Below are 25,224 nucleotides of genomic sequence, written 5' to 3'. Positions count from 1 at the left end.
AATTTGGCTGCTGTGCATGTCGATTCAATTTGCCATCATCTGGGGTCCTCGCAGGGGTCAACAATCTCTTCAAAGGTGTTGGGTCATCTGAAGTCTTTCTATGAGGCTGGATCCACGCTGGAGCTGGTGTAATCTAGATATCTCGAGATGGTCATCACAGGGTAGGAACCGAACCGAAAAACAAAGAGTTAGTAAAAGACTTCGCGTAGCTGCTGTTCATAACGTTTCAAGCCAAGTTTGTGACTTTTATCTGATCTAACTGGGAACAAGGGTGAGATTGAGATTCATTATGTGAATGCTTGGCTGAAGAGATATGTCTTTAATCTAGATTTAAACAGAGAGAGAGTGTGTTTGAGCCCCGGGAATTATCAGGAAGACTATTCCAGAGTTTAGGAGCCAAATGGGAAAATTATCTCAATCCTTTAGTGGACTTAGATATCCTAGGTACTACTAGTCCAGAGTTTTGTGACCTTAAAGAGCGTGATGGATTATAGGGCATAAGAAGATCAGTTAAATATACAGGGGCTAAACTGTTTAGTGCCTTATAGTTCAGTAGCAATATTTTGAAATCAATACGGAACTTAATAGGTAACCAGTGTAGAAATGATAAAATTGGGGTAATATAATCATATTTTTTTGACCTGGTAAGAACTCTAGCAGCTGCATTTTGGACTAACTGTAGCTTGTTTATTGAAGATGCTGGACAACCAGCTAGTAGTGCAATGCATTACAGTAATCTAGTCGAGAGGTCATAGAGGCATGAACTAGCATTTCTGCGTCAGAAACAGATAACATGTTCCATAGCTTAGCAATGATTCTGAGGTGGAAGAAGGCTGTTTTTGTAACATATGAAATATGATTTTCTAAAGATAAGTTGCTGTCTAATTTAACACCCAGGTCTTTAACTGCAGATGATGACATAACAGTACATCCTTCTAGTAGCAAATCGTATTCCAAGAGATTCTGTGTGCAGGTTTTTGGCCCAATAAATAATACCTCAGTCTTGTTTGAATTTAATAGCAGAAAATTGCTGATCATCCAGTGTTTTATATCTTTAACTTTAACTTGTAAACTTGGATAGTTTAGAAATTTCATCTGGTCGTGGTGAATATATATAACTGAGTATCATCGGCATAGCAGTGGAAACTTGAAACATGAAAAATGTGACAGTTTTTAGTGGAAGATTGGTGTTATCTATAGAAAAACAAACACTTTTAAAATTTAAAATAATATGAAATTTTAACTACAGCCACAAGACGGCTGCAGAGGATCACTCAATGGCTCATTTGCCATTTCCACATAGATAATACATTTTTTGAAGTTATTTTTTTAGAAAAATCATTATACCATTATAAAAAAATTACTTTTTGTCAAAGTTTAGAATTTTTTTATACTGAAGTATCTTTTATATTTCAACTTGTGTAGTCCCACACTTTCGTTTCTTATGAGTGGTTTTGTGGTTTTTTTTGGGGGGTTGTTGTTTGTATGTTTACTTCTTCATGGTTGTGTGTTTAGTCCTTTTCTGTGTGTATTCTGTATTGAAACCAAATTTTTGACAAATTATGTAACAGCAATTTTTCATAGTCTCGCATTAATTTCTGTCTGTGATTTTTGGGGGTGGGGTGTTTGTGAGCATGAGCCTTTCACATTGTGGATGTGTTCTGTGTTCTGTATTTGTGTTCTGTTTTGTGGCTGATTAGTGATTTTATTTGAAAAAATAAAATGTGGGGTCAGATTATCCTGAGAGGGACTTTTTTTGTCGACAAATTTTAAAACATTAGGCACTTTAATTAGATTAGATGTCTGTCTTTGATATTAATGGGCAATGCAGGAAAATGAGTAACAAATCCCAGCTGTCCACCTCCCGCCCGCCAACACACACATATGCACACACACTTGTCATATGGATACAAGCACACAAAATAGATATATGATGCACTTACAAATATTTAGCAATTATAGTGCATTTAATGACTGAGACCGTACTAAAGGAGCCACTTTATTAATTTACCACATAATGTTAAAATGCTAACATTATTGAAATATAAAGCAGTTATTTATTTATTTATTTTTGAATATTTTTTTTTTTCAGAACATCAAGAAAAGTGTTTAAAAGACCCCATATAGTCCTGGCTTGTTGAAGATGAACTGCATCAACTCCCTCTGCAGTAAAATCCACTGAGAACTGCATCAACTCCATCTGCAATAAAATCCACTGAGACGTGTTTTTGAGGTATATCTAGAACATAAGGAGGAGAAATAAAGAAAAAAATGCCGTCAGATGCTCACTCCGAATAATCCAATCTTAAAGCCAAGCAGCCATGACTAACTAGGAAATGACGTTATAGTTCACACAGTGCACACCTGCTTTCATCACTGTATCTTTTCAAATATCTATTCTGTGGAATTATTTACCCTCTCATGGAAGTTATTTGTGTCTCCCAAGTGATAGAATAAAAGTTTTGTCACTGGTTGAAAATTTACTAAATATCTGCAACGGATTTATAGTGACTATTTTTGATTTTCTAACTCTGCTTATGAGGGATTGAGGGTTGCCTTTGGACTAGGCTTTTTTTTTTTTTTGTCTAGCACATCAGGTTGGATTTTCCCATTGCCTTTCTGGTCATTTAGAACTTGGTAGGGGTAGGGCAGCCTCAAATGTAGGATAATCTCTTAGAGGTCCTTTGCAGTGGGGGGTGAGGCCCGGGAGCGACCATTCACTTTTTTTTTACACACAGTTGCAGCTGTATCTCAAAGCTCTTTGATACAAAAAAGCTGAATGTTTTGCAGGCAGATCCTTGGGCTGGTTGCGGAATTCTTACCTCCCACTGTTAGGGCCCTTTCTACCCCTGAAGGGGCCCCTGCCATAACTGTTAGTTACCCCAAGTCGGGGCTGTTAGCAAATTGAGCCTGACAAAAACGGTTAGGCAAAAACTGGTACGTTTTGGAAATTAAACAGTGGCATGTCTAACTTTTTGACCATTGCGGTGTGAGGTGTTGTATGTGGTTGCTGAGTTGTTTGCGGTCACAGATTTACTCATTTGCAAGTCACATCACTCTATATGCACCTGCAGTGCTGAATGCCATTCAGGGCTATTATTCACTGTACAAAACAGTAAAAATACTCTGACCACATATGAAAATGTGGCAGGCAAACTCTGATATGTCCTTCATTTATGTGTTTGAACTCTCAGCTGAAAGTGTGAATTCATGGATACTTTTGGATAGAAATATAGCACATTGGCATTAATGTAAGTAGTTTAAAGTGATTGTACAATGGCACTTCATGATTCTGAATAGAACTAGATGGCTAAGTCATTCCCTATCAGTTTAGATCCTTTACATGAGAAGAAACAGGACATTACACAAGTTGTAGGAATGTTTGGCACATTAACACGTAATGTGCAGTTTATTCTACGTTAAGTTTCTACTTAAAGTTATCATTGGTCATTATAATGATAAGGGGGACCACTACAGCTTTCCCTAACTGCATGTTTTCATATGACTGGAGCTTAGCCCAACGACTGTAGTACACTAACTGCACAATTCATATATCAAAAGAAAAAAAAATCACATTAGTAATTTAAGTTGACTTGCAGTATGAATTTACTTGATGATAAAACTCAAGACCAGAACAAACGGCTCTCTTGGATTTTATTAGTATGAGAACTCTCATAGGATGCACTGCGAGGAAAAATCACCGGAAAGATGCAAACTTCCACGCAGGAAAAATTGAGGCACAGCACAGAACAAGCAGAAATAGATTTTGTTATATTAAAATATTATATCATGTATTAGATTATGCAGTCATCTCCCTACAGCCGTTTCATAACTGAACACCATTGTAAGGAAATTCAGCTGGTTCAAAGTGTATTTGTTTCAGTGCTTACTAGTAACAGACTACATCTTGAGTTTTTTTTCCTCATGAATAAATTACAGATACCTGACTAATTTACTGATACATTTTAAAAGAGCAGTCGGAGCTAGAGGCTGAATTGTGTTCGGGAACCTTTCTGTAGAAAGGGAAAGGGGGGCAGTTAGATATGAACTGCTACTCACATTGACAATTCCCTCCAAACATTAATGTCTTATAGAAAAATTTTTTTTATTTGTTTACTAGTCTAACTTGAAAGGAGTTTTTTTCTGCTATTAATGCCATTAAAAAGTATAAGCAGGTTCTTTTTGTCAGATTAGATGTTTTTTTTTCCCTTTTGTTCTTTGACAAATATAAGAATGTTAACAATGGTCTTATTATTGTATGAGAATGAATCTAATAGCTACTTTGTTGTATAGTGGCTATATATATACAAATTCCAAAGATTTGGCCTTTTAACTGTTTATTTACTAGTTTAAAATTGTATTTAGTATTTTAAAAGCCATGGATAATGTTTGATATTTCAAGGATTAATTGTGGAATTCAACATTTCCAACATGCAGGTAGAAAAAGGATCAGGATCATAATATTAATTTATTTTTTAAATAAATCCGTTTTACTTAAATAATTGTTCTGTTGGGGAAAATCAGATCCACCTGACTATTTGCTTTTCATTCCCACAGCATCTTTAAGTAATTTCTGTTAACTTCTCCTTAAGAGAGTGTTCTGGAATTGCTCATAGGTTCATCCTTGTTGTTCAGTGTTTACACATCTCTCACTTGTCTTTTCCTACATATGCAGTGTTTCAGTCCTGCTTCACATGTCAGGCAGATGTGCTGTCTCTTGCATTACAGTACCAAAGTAGGTGTAGCAGCTAGATGTCAATGGCACTAGGGGAGAAAGTGAGAGTGGATGCATGCATGCAAGAGCTGGGTTGGACCTGGGTGAAGTTTTCTTTCCTAATGGTTGGGTAGGGGGCTGGGTTTGTGATGTCAGGCTGGAGGAAACAGATAAAACGTTTAGCGCGTTAGTTTGATCTGATGTGGAGATGTGGAGAGCGCGTGCAACGGGACTGAGCATGGGAATATAGACACACACGGAGCGCAAGAGGAATCTCCCCGCCATCTCAAGGTGATCCAAAGAGCCGTTTTCACTTGGACCAGCATGCCAAAAAGACAAATCTCCTTTCAGTACCTTCACTTTCTTGGATATTGATCCATATTTTGAGAAAATAAAATCTTTTAAGCGGACTTTCACAGCTCCCTGATATCTGAAACACTCCACTGTTAGAATAGACCTCGACAGACCTTTTATTTGACCGTTTTGGCGGTTTATTCGCAGAACAAAGCGTGACCGCGAGCATTTGCAACCGACCCATTGCGCGCCGGTGAAAGGTGGCAATCTCAAATAATCTTTATCCAGCGTTACACCTCTCCAAACAACCTTACACTGTACAGACAGCAAGCTATGTAAGTCTGCAACCAAACGCGATATTATCGCTTTCATTTGACCACAATGAGGACACATTATTGCGCGCGTAACTGAACTGTAAGTGAATGACAATTAGGCTTTTACGCAGTCATTGCGTGCTAAAAAGGAAGCTTTGAGGGGATCCCCGAGACACGAGATGTTTTGTTTGAACCTGAGCACTCAAGAGGCAGGGAGGAAAGATTTAAAGTATACAGTTTGCTCTATCCAGTTACTTAAATGTTAAATTAAGAGAGGAACAGTCTATCCATGCACTGACAATTTCGAGTTCCCTTGTCATTACAATTTCTTTTTGAAAGACAAGTAAAATAGAAACTCATTAACACACATATTGTAACTTAAAACACAATTTATGCTTTCATTAATTAAGAAAAGGCACCAAAACTATTTAAGCGAATTAACTATTAGCTCCCTTCCCAAGTGCAATTCAAAACAAACAAACAAATAGATGTCCACTCTTTGAAAGCTGCAGCTTCACCTCAATAAAATGATGTTTTTTAGACTACTGGCTATTATTCTTGCAATATTTCACACATGGCCGCTGAACAGGGCTCAGCCAGATCATCTCCAGAAGTATAAGCGGACACTGGCACAGAGAGCGAACCGAGCGCTTGCTGGAGAGCAGTGCGGCTCAATCAGCCGCAAGCGACCGCTGCACTCCGCGGCGCAGCAGTACCCTCTAGCGGGCGTCGCTGGAAGGTACACTCGCCTGATAGACTTGCACTTGAGGAAAACTAAAACGGTGAGGTCGTGTTCAGGTGAGTGCAGCTCTAGTGGCACAAATACGGTTGCATTAACTAACTTGGATATTAATGAGAAGGTAAAATATGAGGAACCACAAGAAGAGACTTTCATATGGAAGAAAGCAGGTAAACAGCCACAGGAGGCCACTGATCCTGGCTCTACTAAGTCACACAAACCCCTTCAATCCATATCAAAAGGACACCCTTTACAGGCAGAACAGGGTGGTGATTTGACAGACAGCTCGTTTTCACTAAGAAGGGTTGCACGGAGCCTTCCAGAGTTCAACAAAGAAGAAGTCCCAAAAGATATGCAGCGCACCCATATCCACCACACTGACTTCTCTACAGAAAATGAAGAGTTATCTGGGGAGCAAGAGGGGCTGCAGAGCACTGCTGGGGAGCCGTGGAGGGTAGATGTACACAATATGCCAGCAAAGTGGATGACAGCTGTGTATTTCAGCGGTCAGGCGGATCAACTAAAGGTGAACCCTGCGTTTGGCATAGAACTGCCCCACTCTTGGTTCACTTTAGAGCTGTGGGTCAAGCCAGACGGGGGCCAGAATAATCCTGCCATCATTGCAGGTATGTGTTTGTGCAATCCTATATAATTCTCATTGTCTAAAATCATGTTTGTTTGTTTTTTTTTGTATTGGAGGGCTGCAGGTTCTTTAAACCATTTTCTAGTAATTGGAAGTGTCATTGGCTATTACTTAAAGCAGCAGTTATAACTTGAAGGATACATAATTCACAATTAGCAACTGTCTAATCAGAATAAATATTGCTGAAAGGAGTACAGCTATACAGACCAAAATGATTATGTAAAGTCAGATTAATTCCTCGAACCCTTCTCAGTTCATCAATAGGGTTGGGTACCGAAACCCGGTACCAATATGGCACCGGTACCTATGTAACCGGTATGTATTAGAACCGAATCAGAACGCAGATTTCAGTGCCATGCCTGAGCGATCGATTGAAATATTTCCTCTGGTTCTCCGAAACGGACGTAAGAAGCATCATCACTGGCACCGCACGAGAAAAATAATTTCCCGACTGAGAAAATGCAGAGTCGGAAAGCTCTAATAATACAAATCCAACACATCTTTGTAGTAACGCGAGTGTCCATGTTGTTTTCACATTCCGTTTTAAGCACAACTCAGGAAATGAGAGCATTTGAGGAGCGCGTGAATGCAGTAACTTGCTCTGATGGCAGCAGGTAGCCTTCCGTTAACTAAGCTAAACATGCTTAAATTAAAATGCCTAAAGCTAAACTTCTCTTGTATTCACATTTCTAAACCTGTTGTCCAACAAAAGAGAACATTATAACCGTTTTACTCCACAACACCAGTCAAATGCTTCCTTTTGTGATCTGATGAGGCTCTTGTCACAGAATGAGGCCGAAAATGTGTTCCATATGCTACTTTAAAAAGAATACATCGATTAGCAATAGATTATAAATTAGGGTGACCCATACGTCCTCTTTTCCCCGGACATGTCCTCTTTTTGGACCTACAAAAATGCGTCCGGCCGGGATTTCTTAATTGCCCAAAATGTCCGGGATTCGGCTGTTTTCTTAATCCCACTCCCGCTGAATCTCTGACCATTGCCGCTTGCTCCCGCAACATATGTTTCGCTCCCGCGATTTTCGTGTCCACTCCTTTAAACATTCTAATATTGTGTATAATTTTGGCGCATCAGGGAGCTGCTCTCAGGATGCGGTGTATTTACATATTTTTGAATGAGCGTTTGCGCCGTTTACTTTTACTTTCGATTTCGCGATCTCACGCTCTCTGTGTAAAGGGAGCACATCTTACAAGATCAGATATTTGTCAATGAGCTCAGAATCTGTTGAGCAGCAAATACTCCAGCATGGTCTTGTCAGTCATCTCTCCTTATTCTCGACCTGTGATCAGTCAAAGCTGACTCCTGCAGCTCTTGCTGGATGCAGGGTTGCCAAGTCCGCTTTTTTTCCACAGAATTGGGCTACTTTTAAACTGTTGCCATGGGTTGATATTCCCAAGTGGGTTAAAGGTTTGAAATATTGCATAAATAACATTTGACTGAAATGCTTGTATTGAAAAATTTTGCATTCTACCTATGATAAAACTTCCATGGACTTCTACATTAACTGTTCCCTCCTGGTGGAATGACCTGCCCAGCTCAATCCAAGCAGCTGAGTCCTTAATATTTTCAAAAGGCTGAAAACATCTCTTTCATCTTCATTTGACCTTCTAACTCTAGCACTCTCTATTCTAATTCTACTTCTAATTTTGTCTGCTTGTTTTTTTTAATTAAAAAACTTGATTCTCTAACATTTGCACTCTCTATTCTATTTCTATTCTAACTACTTGTTTTATTTATAAAGAAAAAAGAGCCTCTAACGCTAGCGTTCTCTATTCTTTCTCTGTTCTTTAATAAGTATCGGTTCAGGCACCGTTTAGGCACCAGAACCGTTTTAAAAGTATCGATTTGGCACCGGTATCGAAAAAACCCCAAACGATACCCAACCCTATTCATCAAGTGCATCAAATGGTGTGCGGCGGACTCTGTGTTGTGTCACGACTTTGACACGTTGTTGTTTCATTTAAGAGGCCTTTGTTTGAGGATATCAGCTGACAAGCAGATGAAAGGAGAATGGGAAATCAGCTGCTTACGAGGTGCAAACGATGAGTAGTGCTAGGGGAGGAGTGTTAGAGGAACAAGTGGCCACCACCTGCTCAGTGTGTCCTGTCAGCTTTATTTAATCACTTGTTTGTGCATATGGCACACTGCGTTTCCAAGGTTTGATTCATAAGCTGCATGTTCTGGACACCATACTCACATTGACAGCTAGCTGTCATCCAGCTCAATTGTTTGATATAAAATGTTTTCAAAGCAGAAACTAGATGTTTTTTTCACATGCAAAGCTGATATGCAAAAAGTTGTCTGTAAATGCTTTGAGATTTATTTAATGTTGCAGTTATATATATGTTGCATATATATATATATATATATATATATTATAATGTTGTGTAACATGTCTAAAATAAGGGAAACATTTTTATTTATTTGTTAGTTAGTTTATTGCAAACCCATCACTAAAATTCATAAAATTATAAATTTTTATTGAGGACCTTATTGTCCCCCGACATGGCGCTGGGTTATTTTGCTGATGCACATTATTATTACAAAAACAAAAATAAACAAAATAAGCTGTGGAACATCATAGAAGGTGCCGGATCTCCCAAGGGAGCTTTCATAATCAGGTAAATGTGCATTTTTGTATGGCTGCTGAGGAGGGTCAATGTGTAAATGATTATATCTGGAAGTGCTTCTGAGACTAGTTCCCATTAAGAAGAACAAAGCCCAGAGTTCTCTTGTCGTAACCTGCACGAGGCTTTTCCTCTACCATGGATGCCAAAGTACATGCTTTTAGGCGAAAGGGGGTGCAAATATTATTCATATGTTTCTAACACTGATGAGTCATCTATCAGACCTCAAAGAGAGCATTAGATATTCCATTTTAATCAAATCATCCACCACTTGGAGAAAATCAGTATTCCCCAATGACGTCAAATCTCACAAACCTCTTAAATAAATGAGAGTTTCTACCATCTTGCTATTGATAAGAATATATTATTTCCTTTTGACATATTTGTCATCATCACTAAAATCATGTGAACATTCACTCCAGCTCCTTTTCAGGTCAATAGCTTTCTTTTAACAATCAGTGGATGAATCTATTGTTATAAAGCCAGTTTTTTAAAAAATCCCCCACTCTGCCAAATGAGCGTTAAAAGGCTTTACTGGAAGTGGTCTTTTCAGCGCAAACTTTTCTTCCGCTATTAAGTGATACTATGCAAAAACATGAACTTTTTCTCTGTCTCTCATAAACACTTATCATATTGAAGTCATCAGTTATACAAGGTTACAAAGAAAGTATTTTTTCAGCACACTTTATCTCCAGCCAACCTCTGCACTCTGGGCCAGTCTGAGGTACTACTATTAGGGGTCTTTTATTTAGTGGGAGACAGACACTATAAAAACAGTAAGATAAGAACTCAGGTTTTGAAAATGTAGTAGCATCCAAGTGGATAGTACTCTGGAATGGTTTATCTTCAAATTCATGACTTCAGGGTTGATACGCGCAGAAATTAGCTGATGTTGTCACACGCTGGAGCCCTGCACACACATCGGCAGGCTTTTTCAATGAATGAAATTTCAGTGTGGTCCACGTCCCTCAGGATATTTTGTTTAAAGCTGCCCATCTCTCCTTCTCCTGTTTGCCCGTGTGTGTATGTGCTTGCATGTGCGTGTGTTGGTGGGAGGGTGAAGGGGTTCCCTGACCTCTCTCTGTCCTTCGACGGTAACATCTGGCTGCCAGATGTGACTGCTCCTGAGAAAGGCGGCTGGGAATATCAGTGGATTTGTTGAATGGAAATGACTTAAACGCTTAAACTCTTCAGATAATTAAACACCAATTACTCTGTGTTTGATCAAGCTACATTTCTGCTCATTGACTCCTTCGTTTGTGTTTTTTTTCTAGGCGTGTTTGACAACTGCTCGTATCCCTTGAGCGAAAAAGGTTGGTCTGTTGGGATTCGAGCAGTAGACCCTACGGGAAGAAAAGATGGCAGGTTTTTCTTCTCCCTTCGCATGGATCGGGCACTCAAATCCACCACTATCATTGCACACCAGCGCTACCAGCCCAACAGCTGGACTCATGTGGTGGCCAGTTATGACGGCCACAAGATGGCGCTGTACGTAGACAATTCCAAGGTTGGCGAGAGCAGAGAACAATCAGGTGACCTATACAGTCCCTACATCAAAGCCTGTCGCATGTTTCTGCTTGGTGGGGACCAGTCGGATCACGAACACAGTTTCCGCGGGCATTTGGGAGGTGTCACGTTATGGGGTTATGCGCGAACGCACGAAGAACTTCTTAAAGGTCACCAATCCCATGCAGAGAGACAAACTCCCATCTTGTCCCAGTGGGCAGATTTCTCAGAGGTTGAGAATCAGTGGGCGCCCTACAAAGACCGTCACAACCCAATCATTGTGGCTCTTCCTGTCCCAGAGCGGCAGCTTGTTTCCCCGTTTCTTCCGCCTCCATGTGGCATGACCGTGTGTGACAATGCCGACGTCGCCCTCAGTTATAACCAGCAATGGCAACTACAAGTCGAGAAGCACCTACGTTACCGCATCGTGAACATCTGTAAGGATGACGGCAGCGACCCTACAGTCTCTCTGCAGCAGATCCAGCTCCAACACCAGGCCTTGGAAGATGCCTTCCGTCCTTACAACATCACGCTGGAGCTCAGCATTCACACCATCTACAACTCTTCCCTTCAACGGCGCTTCGTCCTCAGCAACTGCCACATTGCCAAGGTGGGGAACCGCCATTGCAATCCCGAGTGTGACCATCCTCTTACAGGCCACGATGGGGGTGACTGCTTGCGCATGGGGCCCTGCTACAACTGGAAGCGGAGGGATGGAGTCTGCAACCCAGAGTGCAACAGCATTCACTATGATTACGATGATGGAGATTGCTGTGACCCTGAGGTCACAGATGTCGCAAAGACCTGCTTTGATCCCGAGTCTTCTCAGAGGTGAGCATGTGCTTCAATATGGTTCCACTTTGGCAACAAACTTGAACCCAGTTATAATTTTATTGGGATGTACAAGAGGGTTCATGATTTGGTCTTAATTCAAGGATTGCAAAATAGCAAAAACCCCTCAGGAGGATATTTGACTGCCTGCTAGCTTCTATAGAATTTGATGCAGGTACCAAAGTCAGCTACCATATCATTACATCAACTACATTTATGTCCTTAGCAGATGCATTCCTACTAAAACAGCTTGCGTTAAAGTGCTAGGCCTTATAGGTCAAGATAAAATTATTGAAAGCATTCCCTATCCTTCGCTCAGGATCACTGTGAACTGGTTTTTGAGTTCAAGAAATTGACAAAAGTTATGTGCTTGTTAAATGTTCTCACTGCAGCATCAGAAAAAAGGAAACTAAAGTGTCTTATTGTGAAATAGTGTTTACTTTTTTCATTTTTTATTTTCAAGATTGTCAGGGCATTCTGTATTTCTTAACATGCAAAGCATACAAATCGGCCTTCTGGAATAACATTAAAAAGCAAGCAAAACTTGGATGCAGAGCTGAGCCAAAGTATACACGTAATGTGGCTAAACAACAAAACCAGAGGTCTCGGCACTATTCATGGTGAAAGGCAGGACAGTTTTGCTCCCGTACAGACTGGTTGAAGGCTTGCCGCAGTGTCTTTCATTTTTTCTGATGCTACGTAAATGAGTAGACGTTCACAAAACCGTACTATAGTGTAAAATCCTGAAAATGTGATCACGCCAAGTCTTTTATTTAAGTCCTTTTATCAGCAAGATGAATTTGCTATATGTCAAATTTCCAGATGCAGTTTGGGAAGTGTTGTTCCAGGCTCAGTGTGCAGCGAGACTTTGTGTCTCAGCCACCAGCTGTTGTCATTTTATGCTTGCTTGAAAACAAGCTTTCTTCAAGAGCTTCCTATCTGTTCCTGAAGGGCTCATATAGAGATTAATAGGGCCCCACATAAACCATTGGATGGTGGTATAAGAAACACTCTTTTGGTTGTTTTGCACTGAGAACCTTTTAAAGAGGACAACAGCAAGCTCATAGCCAAAATCCACAGGCAGAACATTTATTTCTGTCCATGGTTGGTGGATAATAAATCAGTTAAACGCCATTTCAATGCTGTTTCCACCAAGGGGTTAATATTTGACTGATTAGCATGGCCCTGTCGTCCCTGATGGTAGATGACGTAACTACACACTCTGCAGATCATTTGCCTTCATTTGCAATACATTTAATTTTAAAATATAGTGAAATAGAAAACTTATTTAAAATTTTAATATTGTTTCACAATATTACTATTTTTACTGTGTTGTTGATCTGATAATGCAGTCTTGGTGAGCATAAGAGACTTCTCTCAAAAGCATTAAAATCATACCAACCCCAAACTTTTGAACCATAGTTTATATACCGTTAATATTTCATTGTTTGAAAGGCTCTTATAGGTGTGAAATGGATCATTATGCTTTTCAAAGACCAGGATAGTCACTAGTAAAGGGCTTGGGGCTTGTTCCAATCAGTGTTATCACGATGTAAGTTTCCTGCATTCCTGTGCCAGCCTAGCAACTGCCATTGAGATGAATGGGAATACTAAAAGATAGTCTTCTTCATGGAATTTCAGACATCTTTATTTCTACCTAGGCCAACAGTTTGGAGTAGTGGTGACCTGGAGTACCATACTGTCCTTGGCACACCAAATTAAAAAAGCAATCCAAACGTACTGAATAACCCAAAGGTTTATTTACTGGACTTGTTTTCCTCTAAATATGACGTGTCAATAAGTAGAAATGCTAATAGCCAATGGGACCAGATTAACCTTGGGCTCATAGACTAAACCCTTAGAGAGGTCTTTCCTTACCATGCTGGAAGAGTGTATCGCTAAGGCAGAGGTCCAGAGTTTGCAGTGAATTAATGCAGGGATGACATTTTGATGGCAATTGTATAGCGTGCTTTTATGTGGAGGTCTGGGATTTTAATGTTTTGCTTTGTGAGTTATAGCCCAGGTATCTGCTGCTGGGCAGTGAAGCGCAAGTACTTGCCAGTTGCTGTCACTACGCACATTTGTTGTTGAACCAGAGAGAAACAGCACAAGGGAACCACCAGGTGCTTTTTGGCAAGCTCCAGAGAAATGGAACGAGAAGAAAGCAAAGACATTTTAGTCCAGACACTTAAGCCAATAGAACTGAACTACCTGATAACTCTTCTCTTTAGTAATTAACTTTGATAGATGCTTAGCAATTTCAATGATTTATGATGTATTTATTTCTTTATTCATTTTGCTGCAAGATAGTGGATCGGTGGTTTTGAATATGACTCTTATGATGTTATTTAAAAGGATTGTATTCACCTGAAAGGTGAAGTTTGAAATAGGTATAAAATAGCCACTTTAAATGTCACAAAATATTACATTAATTTGGTTAATTCATCAGTAAACTAAATTTTTTTTTTAAATTACGTAAAAATTATGCACACACACACATATATACATATATATATATTTTATTTTTTTATTTTTTTTTATTTTTTTTGCAGCGGAATGTGATTGTGACTAAGAACAGTAAATTTAGTTCACCTGGCTGTCATAATGTGCATAACATCTAAACGTATTTTATTGCCCGCATTCTGCATCTGATTGGCTTTACTTGACTGTCAACAATTCACAATGTAAAAAATTAAATGGTCCCAAATATATTCTATCACTTAATTTCCAGAACAAATTTTGTAAGAGCTGTCTAAATCTAAACTTTAAGTAATGTGAATAGAAATTGTTAAATCATTTGAATTCTATTGCTGAATTAGCCCTATAGGAGAGATTTAGGCAACACTCAAGAAGCACTCAAGAAGATTGGCTCAGCCTTTGCTTGTTTAATAAAAAACGACACAAGAAGTACGATGCTTGGTTTATTCTCGCATGAAACGGGTTCAAGAAACAGTAGGTGGTTCAACTAATAGGCTCACCCCTTCGGCACGATCCAAAGGGCAATAAGAACCGGACCTCTTCAAACCAACAGCTCAATGATACGAGGTGCAAAGGTTTAAGCAGCCAAACAAATGAGAAAAATGACATGTGACATATTCCAAAGTAAAAATAAGTTAACATCACACATCAAAGCGCCTCTATGGCGATTTATCACAGCTGGGAGTGGAATAAAAAAGTGGGCAGTCGTTTCATGCGCCATAACTAGTTCAAACAATTATAAACCCTAATCATCATGACATAAAGTGATTTTTTTATGACTGTTGTTATTAAAACTGCTAATAAAAATCAATATGCGAATTTAAAAACATTCATAGGACATCGTACTGCAGTCAAATGTATGTTAGTTCTCTTACAAATTCCATTTGCTTACTTCTGATGACATGAACTACACTATTTAAACCATTGTTGCTTTAAAGGGGTCATATGATGCTGCTAAAAATTATTATTAACATTATTTTGTGTATTTGGTGTAATGAAATGTGTTTATGTGGTTTAAAGTAAAAAAAACACATTATTTTCCACATACTGTACATTATTGATTCTCCTCTATGCCCCGCCTTTTTGAAACGCGTCGATTTTTACAAAACTCATCGGTCTGAAAAAGACTAACGGAGGCACGAGAGCTCCGCACTCCCCTGGCCTCCCCTTCCTCTTCTCTATCACCTAGCGGTTGCAATTACATCAGCAGATTCGGCACATTCGCGATAGAAAAGCGGCGCTTTCACGTTATGGTATTACAACTGTGAAATTACAAACAAAAAATACACATTCTGAGACATGAACTGAAATGAATTGTGAATTTTATTAACATTAAATCGTCCTCCTCCCATTTTCACCTCATAATTATGGGGAGGCTGTGCCTCCCCTGCCTCCCTCGACGAGCCGCCGCTACCGGCGATCCACAGCACTAAATTGTAGTATTTCCTCAGCGACTAGCACAGATCAGCTCTAGGCATGACGAAGCGGATATAGAAGACCAAACAAAGTAATTTCGCTTTCACAACGAAAAACACAGCATCTTCAGGACATGGCGGCAGCGGCAACAATACTACAGTGAGAATAAAAGTTACGCCTTCTTTCTTTGCGTGAACATTTGGGCGGCGTTATGCAAATATTCCCACATCGTGAGGTAGACATGTGGGGGCGTGTTCGAACGAGCCGTTTTAGGTAGGTGTGGCTGATTCTTAACTTTTATAAAGAATATCTCTTTGGATTTGAGACTTTAGTCTTTGCAAATTTACAGATCTTCTTTATGCACCAAGAGCTTGTAACACTCCAAAGAGAAAGGAAAAAATTAAATCGCATCATGTGATCCCTTTAAACTGTTATTTTTAATACAATTTGAAATTGTCATTCCCTTTTAAATCTTGACTCAAGCCATCAAAGAAAAATTTAATAACTTGCATGATGTTCATTCATGTTTATGGCAGTTTCCTCAATAATTACTTGTTTTCTATGCAACGTTTCTTGACTATGTGTCAATATCTATGATGCAGGGCTTATATGAGTGTGAAGGAACTGAAGGAGCTGCTTCATCTGAGCAGTTCAGACACGCTCAATGTGTTCTTCGCTAATAATTCAGCACGCGAAGAGCTTGCTGGTGTTGCCACCTGGCCATGGGCAAAAGAAGCGCTTACTCATCAAGGTAAGATGTCCACTGACATTTAACGCAGCAGCTCATGAACATGATGAAGTGAATAACCCAAGTCCCATTTTAATAGAATTTAGGTAATGTGAAAGTTAATTAAAAAAAACAACAACAACAGTAACCCAAACGATGCAAATTTAAAAACCCAATGATGAAAACCTGACTTATGAAATGTTTTGATTTGACTGAACTAGATTAGATAAGACTGGACTAGACTTGAGTGCAGAAATCAACCATGGTTTGGTTTGTTAGTATGGCTCAGTTAGCCCCAGCTGGTAGATGTGGTAACTACACAATCTTGTTTTAAAAAACGTCTCTTTCTATTGATGGCCTTTTTTTTCAAGTAACATAAGTCACAAATATTTCATCACATTGGCAGATGTTTTATTGCATTTTTTTTTATGCTCTTAAAAGCATGAAATGGATTTAGATTTTGTGCTATGTTTGACGTCACAGCTCAGTATTGTCACTTGTAAAAGGGTTGGGGCCGTGTGCATTTTTTGGAAGGGATAAAAAACAGACAAGATAATATGAGAAGAAAACGTTAAACCCAACTGGGTTCATTCTACCATGGACAATGTCAAGTTAAGAACTCAGTTGTTTCCTGTCATTACATTCCCCACAGCACATGTGTTTTTTTGTACCTGATGCCATAGATCTTCTTGTTCATGACTTGCTCTTTTTTTGATCGCCTTAAATCTTTTCTTTAAAGAAACACATTCTTGTCTCTTCATCCTTGTTGTCTGTATTTGCCTTTACAAGATTAATGGGCCGTGATCTCAAGCATAAAAGAAAACACTTGCCGCACGCATAGATTTCCCTGTAGATTGCCCCTTAATCATTAAGGTCGTCCACCGGGAGAGAGGAAAAGGAACTCGACAACAACCAAACAAAAACAAAAGAAGGGTATTAAACTGTTGCCATCTTCATCCAACTGCCAGCTGATTTTATAGTACTAGTCTTTGCTGTGTTTTAGAGCTCATTAAAGCAGTCTCCGTTAAGTCCAGCTCCTTTAAAAAGGAGATTTCTCTCAAGCAGGAAGGTTTCTAATATAAGTCCCCCTCCCATTGGTTCAGGATGCAAGATCACATTGTGGTCTTGGCTTTTTGGGTTATAGCTTTTGTTAATGAGATCATTTTGGCCTGTGCATAGAATGTGAACTTTTAAACCGATATTAGAATGAGTAATTAGCGCTAACTTGCTTTTGTGAGCTTGAATTTGGTCATGAATTTTCACAGTCTGTTTCTAATGTGTACGTGATAACACTTTGCATTCATGTTTAATTTATTAACATTTAGTTAATTAGGTATCATAAAACTATTTTACAGCATTTATTAATCTAGAGTATTGCATATTTCTTAATATATAGCTGTTCATTTTTATTTTTATTTTTAATTCATAACATAAGGATTTTAATTTATATAACTTGTAAATGTTAAAAATGTATTAGTACACTTACTGTAGAAATAAAAATAATCCGAAATAATAAATGCTGTAAAATTATTGTTTTAGCTATTTTATAGCTATTTTTGTTGCATTAATATCAACAATATAACCATATTGCAAGGTTTTACCATATTTCATATATTAATACATTTCATTTAATTTTAGATAAATTTTGGTTGTTCTATTTCTACCCTCTTGAAAATATATGAAAATAGTCCCCCAAAAGTCATATATTCTATATATTTGACTGCCAAATTGTACAATTTTACTATTGTCTGTTTATTTTATAAGTAACCATGGAATAAACAGTATAATGCAATCGGCGTATCATTATCACAAAATAAACTATTTCAGGAGGGGGTCCTTGGTGTCCTCATCACCCTGTCCTGTTTTATTTTGCTCTCAATTGTCCTGTTAATGATCTGAGCATAGAGGTGGTCTGAGACATAAAAGGCAACATGAAATTCATGAATGACTGTCCATGCTGCTTTGAATCTCACAGAGATATGGCCCCTTATTTTCACAGAGCTATGGCTCCATTCTTATTATGCCCATAATCCACCTCTGCTTTTGATTTACCGTCATGTCAAAAACAGTCTTTGATGCAAGACGATCTTTGTCCACAAATGTTTCGCTGGACCTGCATGGAGGTTAAAAAGCAAGATTAGTTTCTCATAAATTAGAGGTATGATTTATGGTTTAATTTCACATAAATTACGAGCTTATTTTCGAGAGTACCTTAATGTCTTATACTGAGGGACAAGGTCAAACTACTGCTCTGAATGCTTTAAGTGAAATCAGACCATAGCATGGACTGCTGATCTTGTGGTATAACTGTAAACGATCTGTGTCTGTCAGACGTGTCTAGTCAAGCTCTGTCCATTTGGCTGAACTCCCATAAAACATGGATATTTCCTCAATAAAAAAGTTATTTACTCAAATCTAGTATATTCGCTGTAAATGGCCTGTCTGGGGTGGAGCACAAATCTCCAGAAAAGAAAGATTTTCGCAGATGCCCAAATAAACCAACTTCTGTTTTTAATTAGTAAACAAATTCTGTTTTTCCTTTAAAACCTAATAACTTATATAAGCTACAATTTCGATATAACAACAGTTATGCAAATTAGTCTCACTATGTCATTTCATACTTGGATTTCATATGCATGGATTTTAAATAGTTATAAATGTCACATTGTTTTAAGCTTTTTATTCCATTATTTGAATATAAAACCAGATGCCAATGTGTTACTTTTCAGCAGGTGTGGAATCTTTAATACATTTTAATGTTCTGAAATTGGGTAGGACTTTAGACAACACTGATAACCAGATGTACTGTTCTTTCTGGTAATCCTAACTGCGGTGGCCCCGTTTTACAGGATAGTGCACACTGTTTTATGCAGCAATATTTCAGAACAAATCAGTTTCATTTACTCACAGACTCCTGGCTTTGAGATTAAAGTTAACTTGAACATTTACACCTCAGTGTTCTGTCAGGTTAAAGTTTATATTGTTGCATCAACTGCAGAGATATCAATTTGGGTTATTTTTCAGGTGGAATGATACTTAACCCCTTCTACTTTGGAACCAAAGGACACAACAACACCATGATCCATGAGATGGGTCATATTTTGGGACTGTACCATGTGTTTAAGGGTGTGAGTGAACGCGAGTCATGTGATGACCCCTGTCAAGAGACCACCGCATCCATGGAGACGGGAGATCTGTGTGCCGATACTGCACCAACAACAAAGTCTAAAGTTTGTCATGACCCTGATCCAGTCAATGACACATGTGGCATTACCCAATACCAAAACACACCGTACAACAACTACATGAGTTACACAGGTAGTCATGATCAGGTTACTGCTTCTGTTTGCTCACGAAAAACAACCCGCTTTACTTTAAAAATGTTGATGTTAATGTCACTTAATGGTACAAGTTATACCTACATGCATGTAGTGTAATACACTACCATTCAAAAGTTTGGCATCAGTACGAATCTTTTATTTTTATTTTATTTTATTTTATTTTTTGAAAGAAGATACTTGTGTTCACCAAGGCTGCATTTTTGATCAAAAAGACAGTCAAAACAATAACATTGTGAAATGTTATTTTAATTTAAAATATCTGTTTTCTATTTTAATATGTTTTATAATGTAATTTATTCCTGTAATACTAAAAATGCCATTACTCCAGTCTTTAGAGTCACATGATCCTTCAGAAATCATTCTAATATGCTGATTTGGTGCTCAAGAGACATTTCTTATTACTCTCACAGTTGTGATAATTGTTTGTGCTGCTTAATGAAGTATGGAAACACTGATACAGTGTCTTTTTTCAGGATTATTTGATAAACAAAAAAAATAAAAAATGTAATGCATCCTTGCTGAATAAAAGTAGCAGTTTCTTTAAAAGAAAAAAAGTCACTGATTATATATATATATATATATATATATATATATATATAAATTTTTTGCCCATTTTACTGCATTTTTCATTGTTCAAGTCTAACTTTTATTTACTTTTATTTATAAATATATCTATTTATAAAGAACTGATTTACTCTACCGTTTAAAAGTTTGTGATAAGAACGCTTTTTTAACACTTGTGTTCTTTTTGATTGAAATTGAAAATTGAAAACAGCACAACTGTTTTCAGCTTTGATAATAATAGGAAATCAACATATTAGAATGATTTCTGAAGGCACTGAAGTGGCACTGAAGTTTCAAGTAATGAGTGCTTAAAATTCAGCTTTGCCATTGCAGGAATAAATTGCTAAAAAAAGTTATTTTAAAGTAAAAAAATATATATATATTTTTACTATATTATTGATCAAATAAATGCAGCCTTATTCAATTAAATTAAATAATTTAAAGTTTATTTGTATAGTGCTTTTTTACGATACAAATCGTTGCAAAGCAACTTAACAAAAAATTAAGTTTAAGATTAAAAAAATCAATTAAAAATGTAATCAAACAGACGATGAACACTATTAACAGCAATTATTATATGATGCAATCAAAATTATAGCAAAATGTGGTAGTTCTGTATGTTGTTTCAGGGTTGGCATCATCTGAGGTCCTCTGAGGGGTTGGCATCATCTCTTCTCAGGTGTTCTGGATCCAGACTGAAACTTGTGTAAATCCTAGTTACCACGGGATGTCAATCCTGTGGCAAAAATAGAGAAACAAATAGAGACATAATTAGCGTAGCTGCTGTTCCAACCAAGCAAAATTGATTTGTTTAACCAAAGCTAAAGAATAATAATGTGAATTTGATCAGATATAACTGCAGTACAAGATTATGAGATACATTATTTGAATGTTTGGCCAAAGAGATGTGTCATTAATCTAGATTTAAACAGATCAGTTTAGATCAGTGTCTGAACCCCGAACATTGTCAGGAAGGCTATTCCAGAGTTTGGGAGCCAAATGCGAAAAAGCTCTACCTCCTTTAGTGGACTTTGCTATCCTAGGTACTACCAAAAGTCCAGAGTTTTGGAACCTTAGGGAGCGTGATTAGGACGAAGGATTAGGATGAAGACTGGTTAGGTACGCAGGAGCTAACCCATTAAGGGCCTTATAGGCAAGTAATAATATTTTGTAACTGATACGGAACTTAATAGGTAGCCAGTGCAGAGAGTGTAAATTTGGGGTAATATGATCAGAGATCATATATGCATGAACTAGCTTTTCTGTATCAGAAACAGGTAACATGTTTCGTAGCTTGGAAGAATGCTGTTTTTGTAACATGGGAAATATGATTTTCAAAAGACAAATTGCTGTCTAATATAACACCCAGATTTTTGACTATAGGGGAAGTAACAGTAATTGAAAATAGCAAAGGACCTAGGACAGATCATTGTGGCACTCCATATTTTACTGGTGATAACTGAGATGACTCCCCATTTAAATAAACAAAGTGGTAGCTATCGGACAGATAGGATCTAAACCATCGTAAAACCTGCCCTTGAATATCTGTATAGTTTTGTAATCTATCTATGAGTATGTCATGATCTATAGTGTCGAATGCAGCACTAAGATCAAGTAAAACTAGCAATGAGATGCAGCCTTGGTCTGATGCAAGAAGCAAGTCATTTGTGATTTTAACAAGTGCCGTTTCTGTGCTATGGTGGGGCCTGAAACCTGACTGAAATTCTTATCAACCCTAAACTTTTGAACTGTAGTGTCTGGATTACAGTGGTGGAGCAAAACTGTACAGTCAAAGTGTGGCAGATCATAGTAATCTGCTGCTCAGTCATTGATCGTGTGCGCAATTAAATGTCGCTATCAGTGGGCGTAGTTGATTCTTAGTGAAGTCCCCCCGATGTGTTTGCTAGAGTGCCGCCCCAGGGCTCTCCTGGGATTACCTTCCCCTGTCTCACTCCTGTTCTTCAGGCCACCGAAGGCATTAACTCTTAGTTGAATAAATTATTTTGAGAGCCCTGTCTGTCCCAATTAAGGCGCCAATCTGTCTCCTTTGCCAAGTTGCACCTGGGTCCTACGGTCGATTGAGGTCTGGGGAAATGTGCTTCACATCCATTGCCAAGACATGTGGTTTTTCCCAGACACTCGCTCTTTCTGTTTTCCCTTTCACTCGGTTTCTCCCTCTTAGCCTCCCATCCTGTCTTTTTTCGAAAATGGTCATAACAAGATTGAAGATTCAAGAGATTAAATGGTTGTTCATGACAAAAAACACAGAATTGCTCGGTTCCAAATATCTAGTGAGCTACCTGCCTTCCTTGTTTGAATTCTAATAAGGCAGACTCACATAAATCCTTCACAAAGAAGATAATCCCAGAATGCATTTGGATGACCACAATTTACATGTAATTCACTACTGAAAATTATCAATAAAAAAAATTAATGATTTTTACACAATTACTCAAATTGACTTTTTGTGTATTCTATTTGTATCCTATTTGTGTATTTTAATGCTTATTGGACTACCCCTCTGTTAGCTTAGCAACTTGCTAACATCCATTTCTATGAATCATTTGTGAGTGGGAGCTCAATTTGTGTAGCTTGTGGATTTGCTGCATATGATGTCAATTCCAAATCAGTCATTTATGGGGTTTCAGGACAGAGTGCAAATCCAGTGTGCAAAACTTTTGATGGCGAGTTACAGTATTTTCTTTTTGGCTTTGGATGGGGTTTGCGTGTGTTTTTGCAGGGACCCCTGATGTGTACCAGCCATGTGAGCCCAGCATGCAAGCCTGGAGTCCTGAAGTTAACCTGTATGAGCCCAACATGACTACGCCGTGCCCCCAGATCGAGGGCTGCATGCTGGAATTGCACTTCCTTCACCCGGTTGTCCCAGACAGTTTGACCATATGGATCACTTACACCTCAGCCAGTGAGTACTGTCTGAATATATCAAACACCTGACATTATGGGAAAACACTACTGTTTAGAAGATTTTTCTTTTTTTAGTTTTAGAAAGAAATTAATATTTTTATTTAGCAAGGGCATATTAAATTTATCAAAAGTGAGAAAGACTTTTACATTGTTATTTATGTTTCAGGTAAATGCTGTCCTTTTGTAATTTCTAATCACTGTTTCCACAAAAATATCAAGCAGCACAACTGTTTTTAACATTTATTATAATAATGAATGTTTATTGAGCAGCATATTAAAATTATTTCTGAGGGATCATGTGACAACTGAAGACTGGAGTAATGGCTTCTCACAATTCAGCTCTGCCATCACAGAAATAAATGATATTTTAAAATATATTTAAAATAAATTGTAATAATATTTCACAACATTTTTTTTTTTTTTCCGATTTTTGATCAAATAAATGCAGCCTTAGTGAGCAGACAAGACTTCAAACACATAAACAAATTTTACCAACCCCAAACTTATGAAATATTGTGTATGGATGTTTTATATGAATGAATTCTTCTGTTTTTTTCCACAGATAAAAAGGCAATTGCTAATATCGTGTTCATAATGGAGAATGGCGAGATGGTCCACACAGGTCCTCAACATGCTTTCTGTGACATTCCTTTGACCCTCCATTTACATACTAGTAAGAAGGTCAAGGCTGTTAAAATCTCCACCTTTGATAAGAAGCTTGAGATCGATGCTGTTTTGCTGACCTCGCGGCCCCAAAATCCTCTCTGCTCCAGCTGCCGCCCCCTTCTCTACAGAGTGCTCAGAGAACCACCAATCAGAGAGGACTGGAGTCCTGTCATCGTCAAACAGCCCACATACACTGACAGGTAAGAATATGCATCTGTGTATGATTATCAATAGCACTTTGTAAGACTATATTTTTTATTATTTATTTGAAATTTGTGAGTCATTAGTAATACTGTCAAGCGTTTTTCAAATAATATTATCTCTGTCATGTTTTTATTATGTTTCTAGTTGATTTACAGCAAGTGTGTTTAAGTGTGGCTTAAGTAGAAATGCTGAACATGTTGTGTTTCTAAAACTGTCTTTGAATTGTATCTTCAGTGTATCACTATTCAAGTATTGTGAAATGGTTTTTCGAAGCAATGCCTGAAAAAAATTTCCACAGCCAACACAATAAGAAGAATAACAATATCATGGATTTGACATTGTCATTTCATTAGCCATTAATTTTACAAGCATCAACAGATAGCCAATTTCTGTTCAGTTCCTGTCACATTTTATTCTGCTTGTTCCAATACAAATTCATCAGTGGGCACTGGATTGTTGTTGAAGTACTTGCAATAGGTCAAAATGTCCAGAGATTAATAGTGTGGATCAGAGAATGTATCATATCCAGAAAAGTTCCTTCCACAAGTCCTGTAATCTCAGAAAGATGGAAACTCTATTGGGAATTGTGATATGTGGATAGGGAAAGGAAAGAAAGACAGATTGGATCTGAGAGAGAGAGGTAGAGAGAGAGAGAGAGAGAGAGAGAAAGACAGAGAGAGAGTGGTACAATGAAACCCTGGAATATAAACCAAATGTGACCGCTTTACCCGTAGAAACAGTAAACACCCGTGGCTGTTTGTAGCTCATCTGAAATTGTTTCCAATCTCTAGCTGAAGGGAGTTGTGTGCTTGATGTAGTTAGTGTGTGGGAAGTGAGAGACCTGTCATTTGGCATGGGAGACAAAAGACTGACAAGAAGTACAGGGGAAAAAGGGAGTTGGAGTGAAGATGGTTTTGTGGGAAAGTAGGCTACAGTGCCACCGTGAGGTCTGCAGCAAAAAACAAAGCACTTTCCGTGAAATGGGTAAGGTATCAAGTGGCCAGTGAAGGGAGGTGCTTAACCTTCAGTTAACCTTGGGAGGACCCATACTAAATATTATATGAGCTGTTTTATTTTCTATGCATTTTATATGAGGTTTGAGGATTTTGCCAACATTTATGGCACATTAATATTAAATCCCAATTTTGTCTGATATTTGTGTGATTTTGTTATAGTAAATAAATAAATAATAATTATAATAATAATAAAGATC

General features: G+C 38.0%; 1 protein-coding gene across 1 annotated transcript in view; it reads left to right on the top strand.

Annotated features, from left to right (window-relative positions):
• The first annotated feature begins 4,923 nt into the window (after positions 1–4,923).
• Positions 4,924–25,224, top strand: part of LOC107558342 (pappalysin-2-like) — a 52,219-nt gene continuing 31,918 nt past the window's right edge. Inside the window, exons 1-6 of the mRNA XM_016242000.1 lie at positions 4,924–6,687; positions 10,628–11,690; positions 16,187–16,335; positions 19,336–19,629; positions 22,957–23,139; positions 23,704–24,007. Coding sequence (XP_016097486.1) covers positions 5,850–6,687; positions 10,628–11,690; positions 16,187–16,335; positions 19,336–19,629; positions 22,957–23,139; positions 23,704–24,007 — 2,831 coding nt within the window. The 5' untranslated portion in view covers positions 4,924–5,849. The remainder of the gene's footprint in view (positions 6,688–10,627; positions 11,691–16,186; positions 16,336–19,335; positions 19,630–22,956; positions 23,140–23,703; positions 24,008–25,224) is intronic.

Source organism: Sinocyclocheilus grahami, unplaced genomic scaffold (genome assembly GCF_001515645.1).
Source record: "Sinocyclocheilus grahami isolate Dianchi unplaced genomic scaffold, SAMN03320097.WGS_v1.1 scaffold21.1, whole genome shotgun sequence".
Taxonomy (NCBI): domain Eukaryota; kingdom Metazoa; phylum Chordata; class Actinopteri; order Cypriniformes; family Cyprinidae; genus Sinocyclocheilus; species Sinocyclocheilus grahami.
This window is presented reverse-complemented; position numbering and strand designations above follow the sequence as displayed.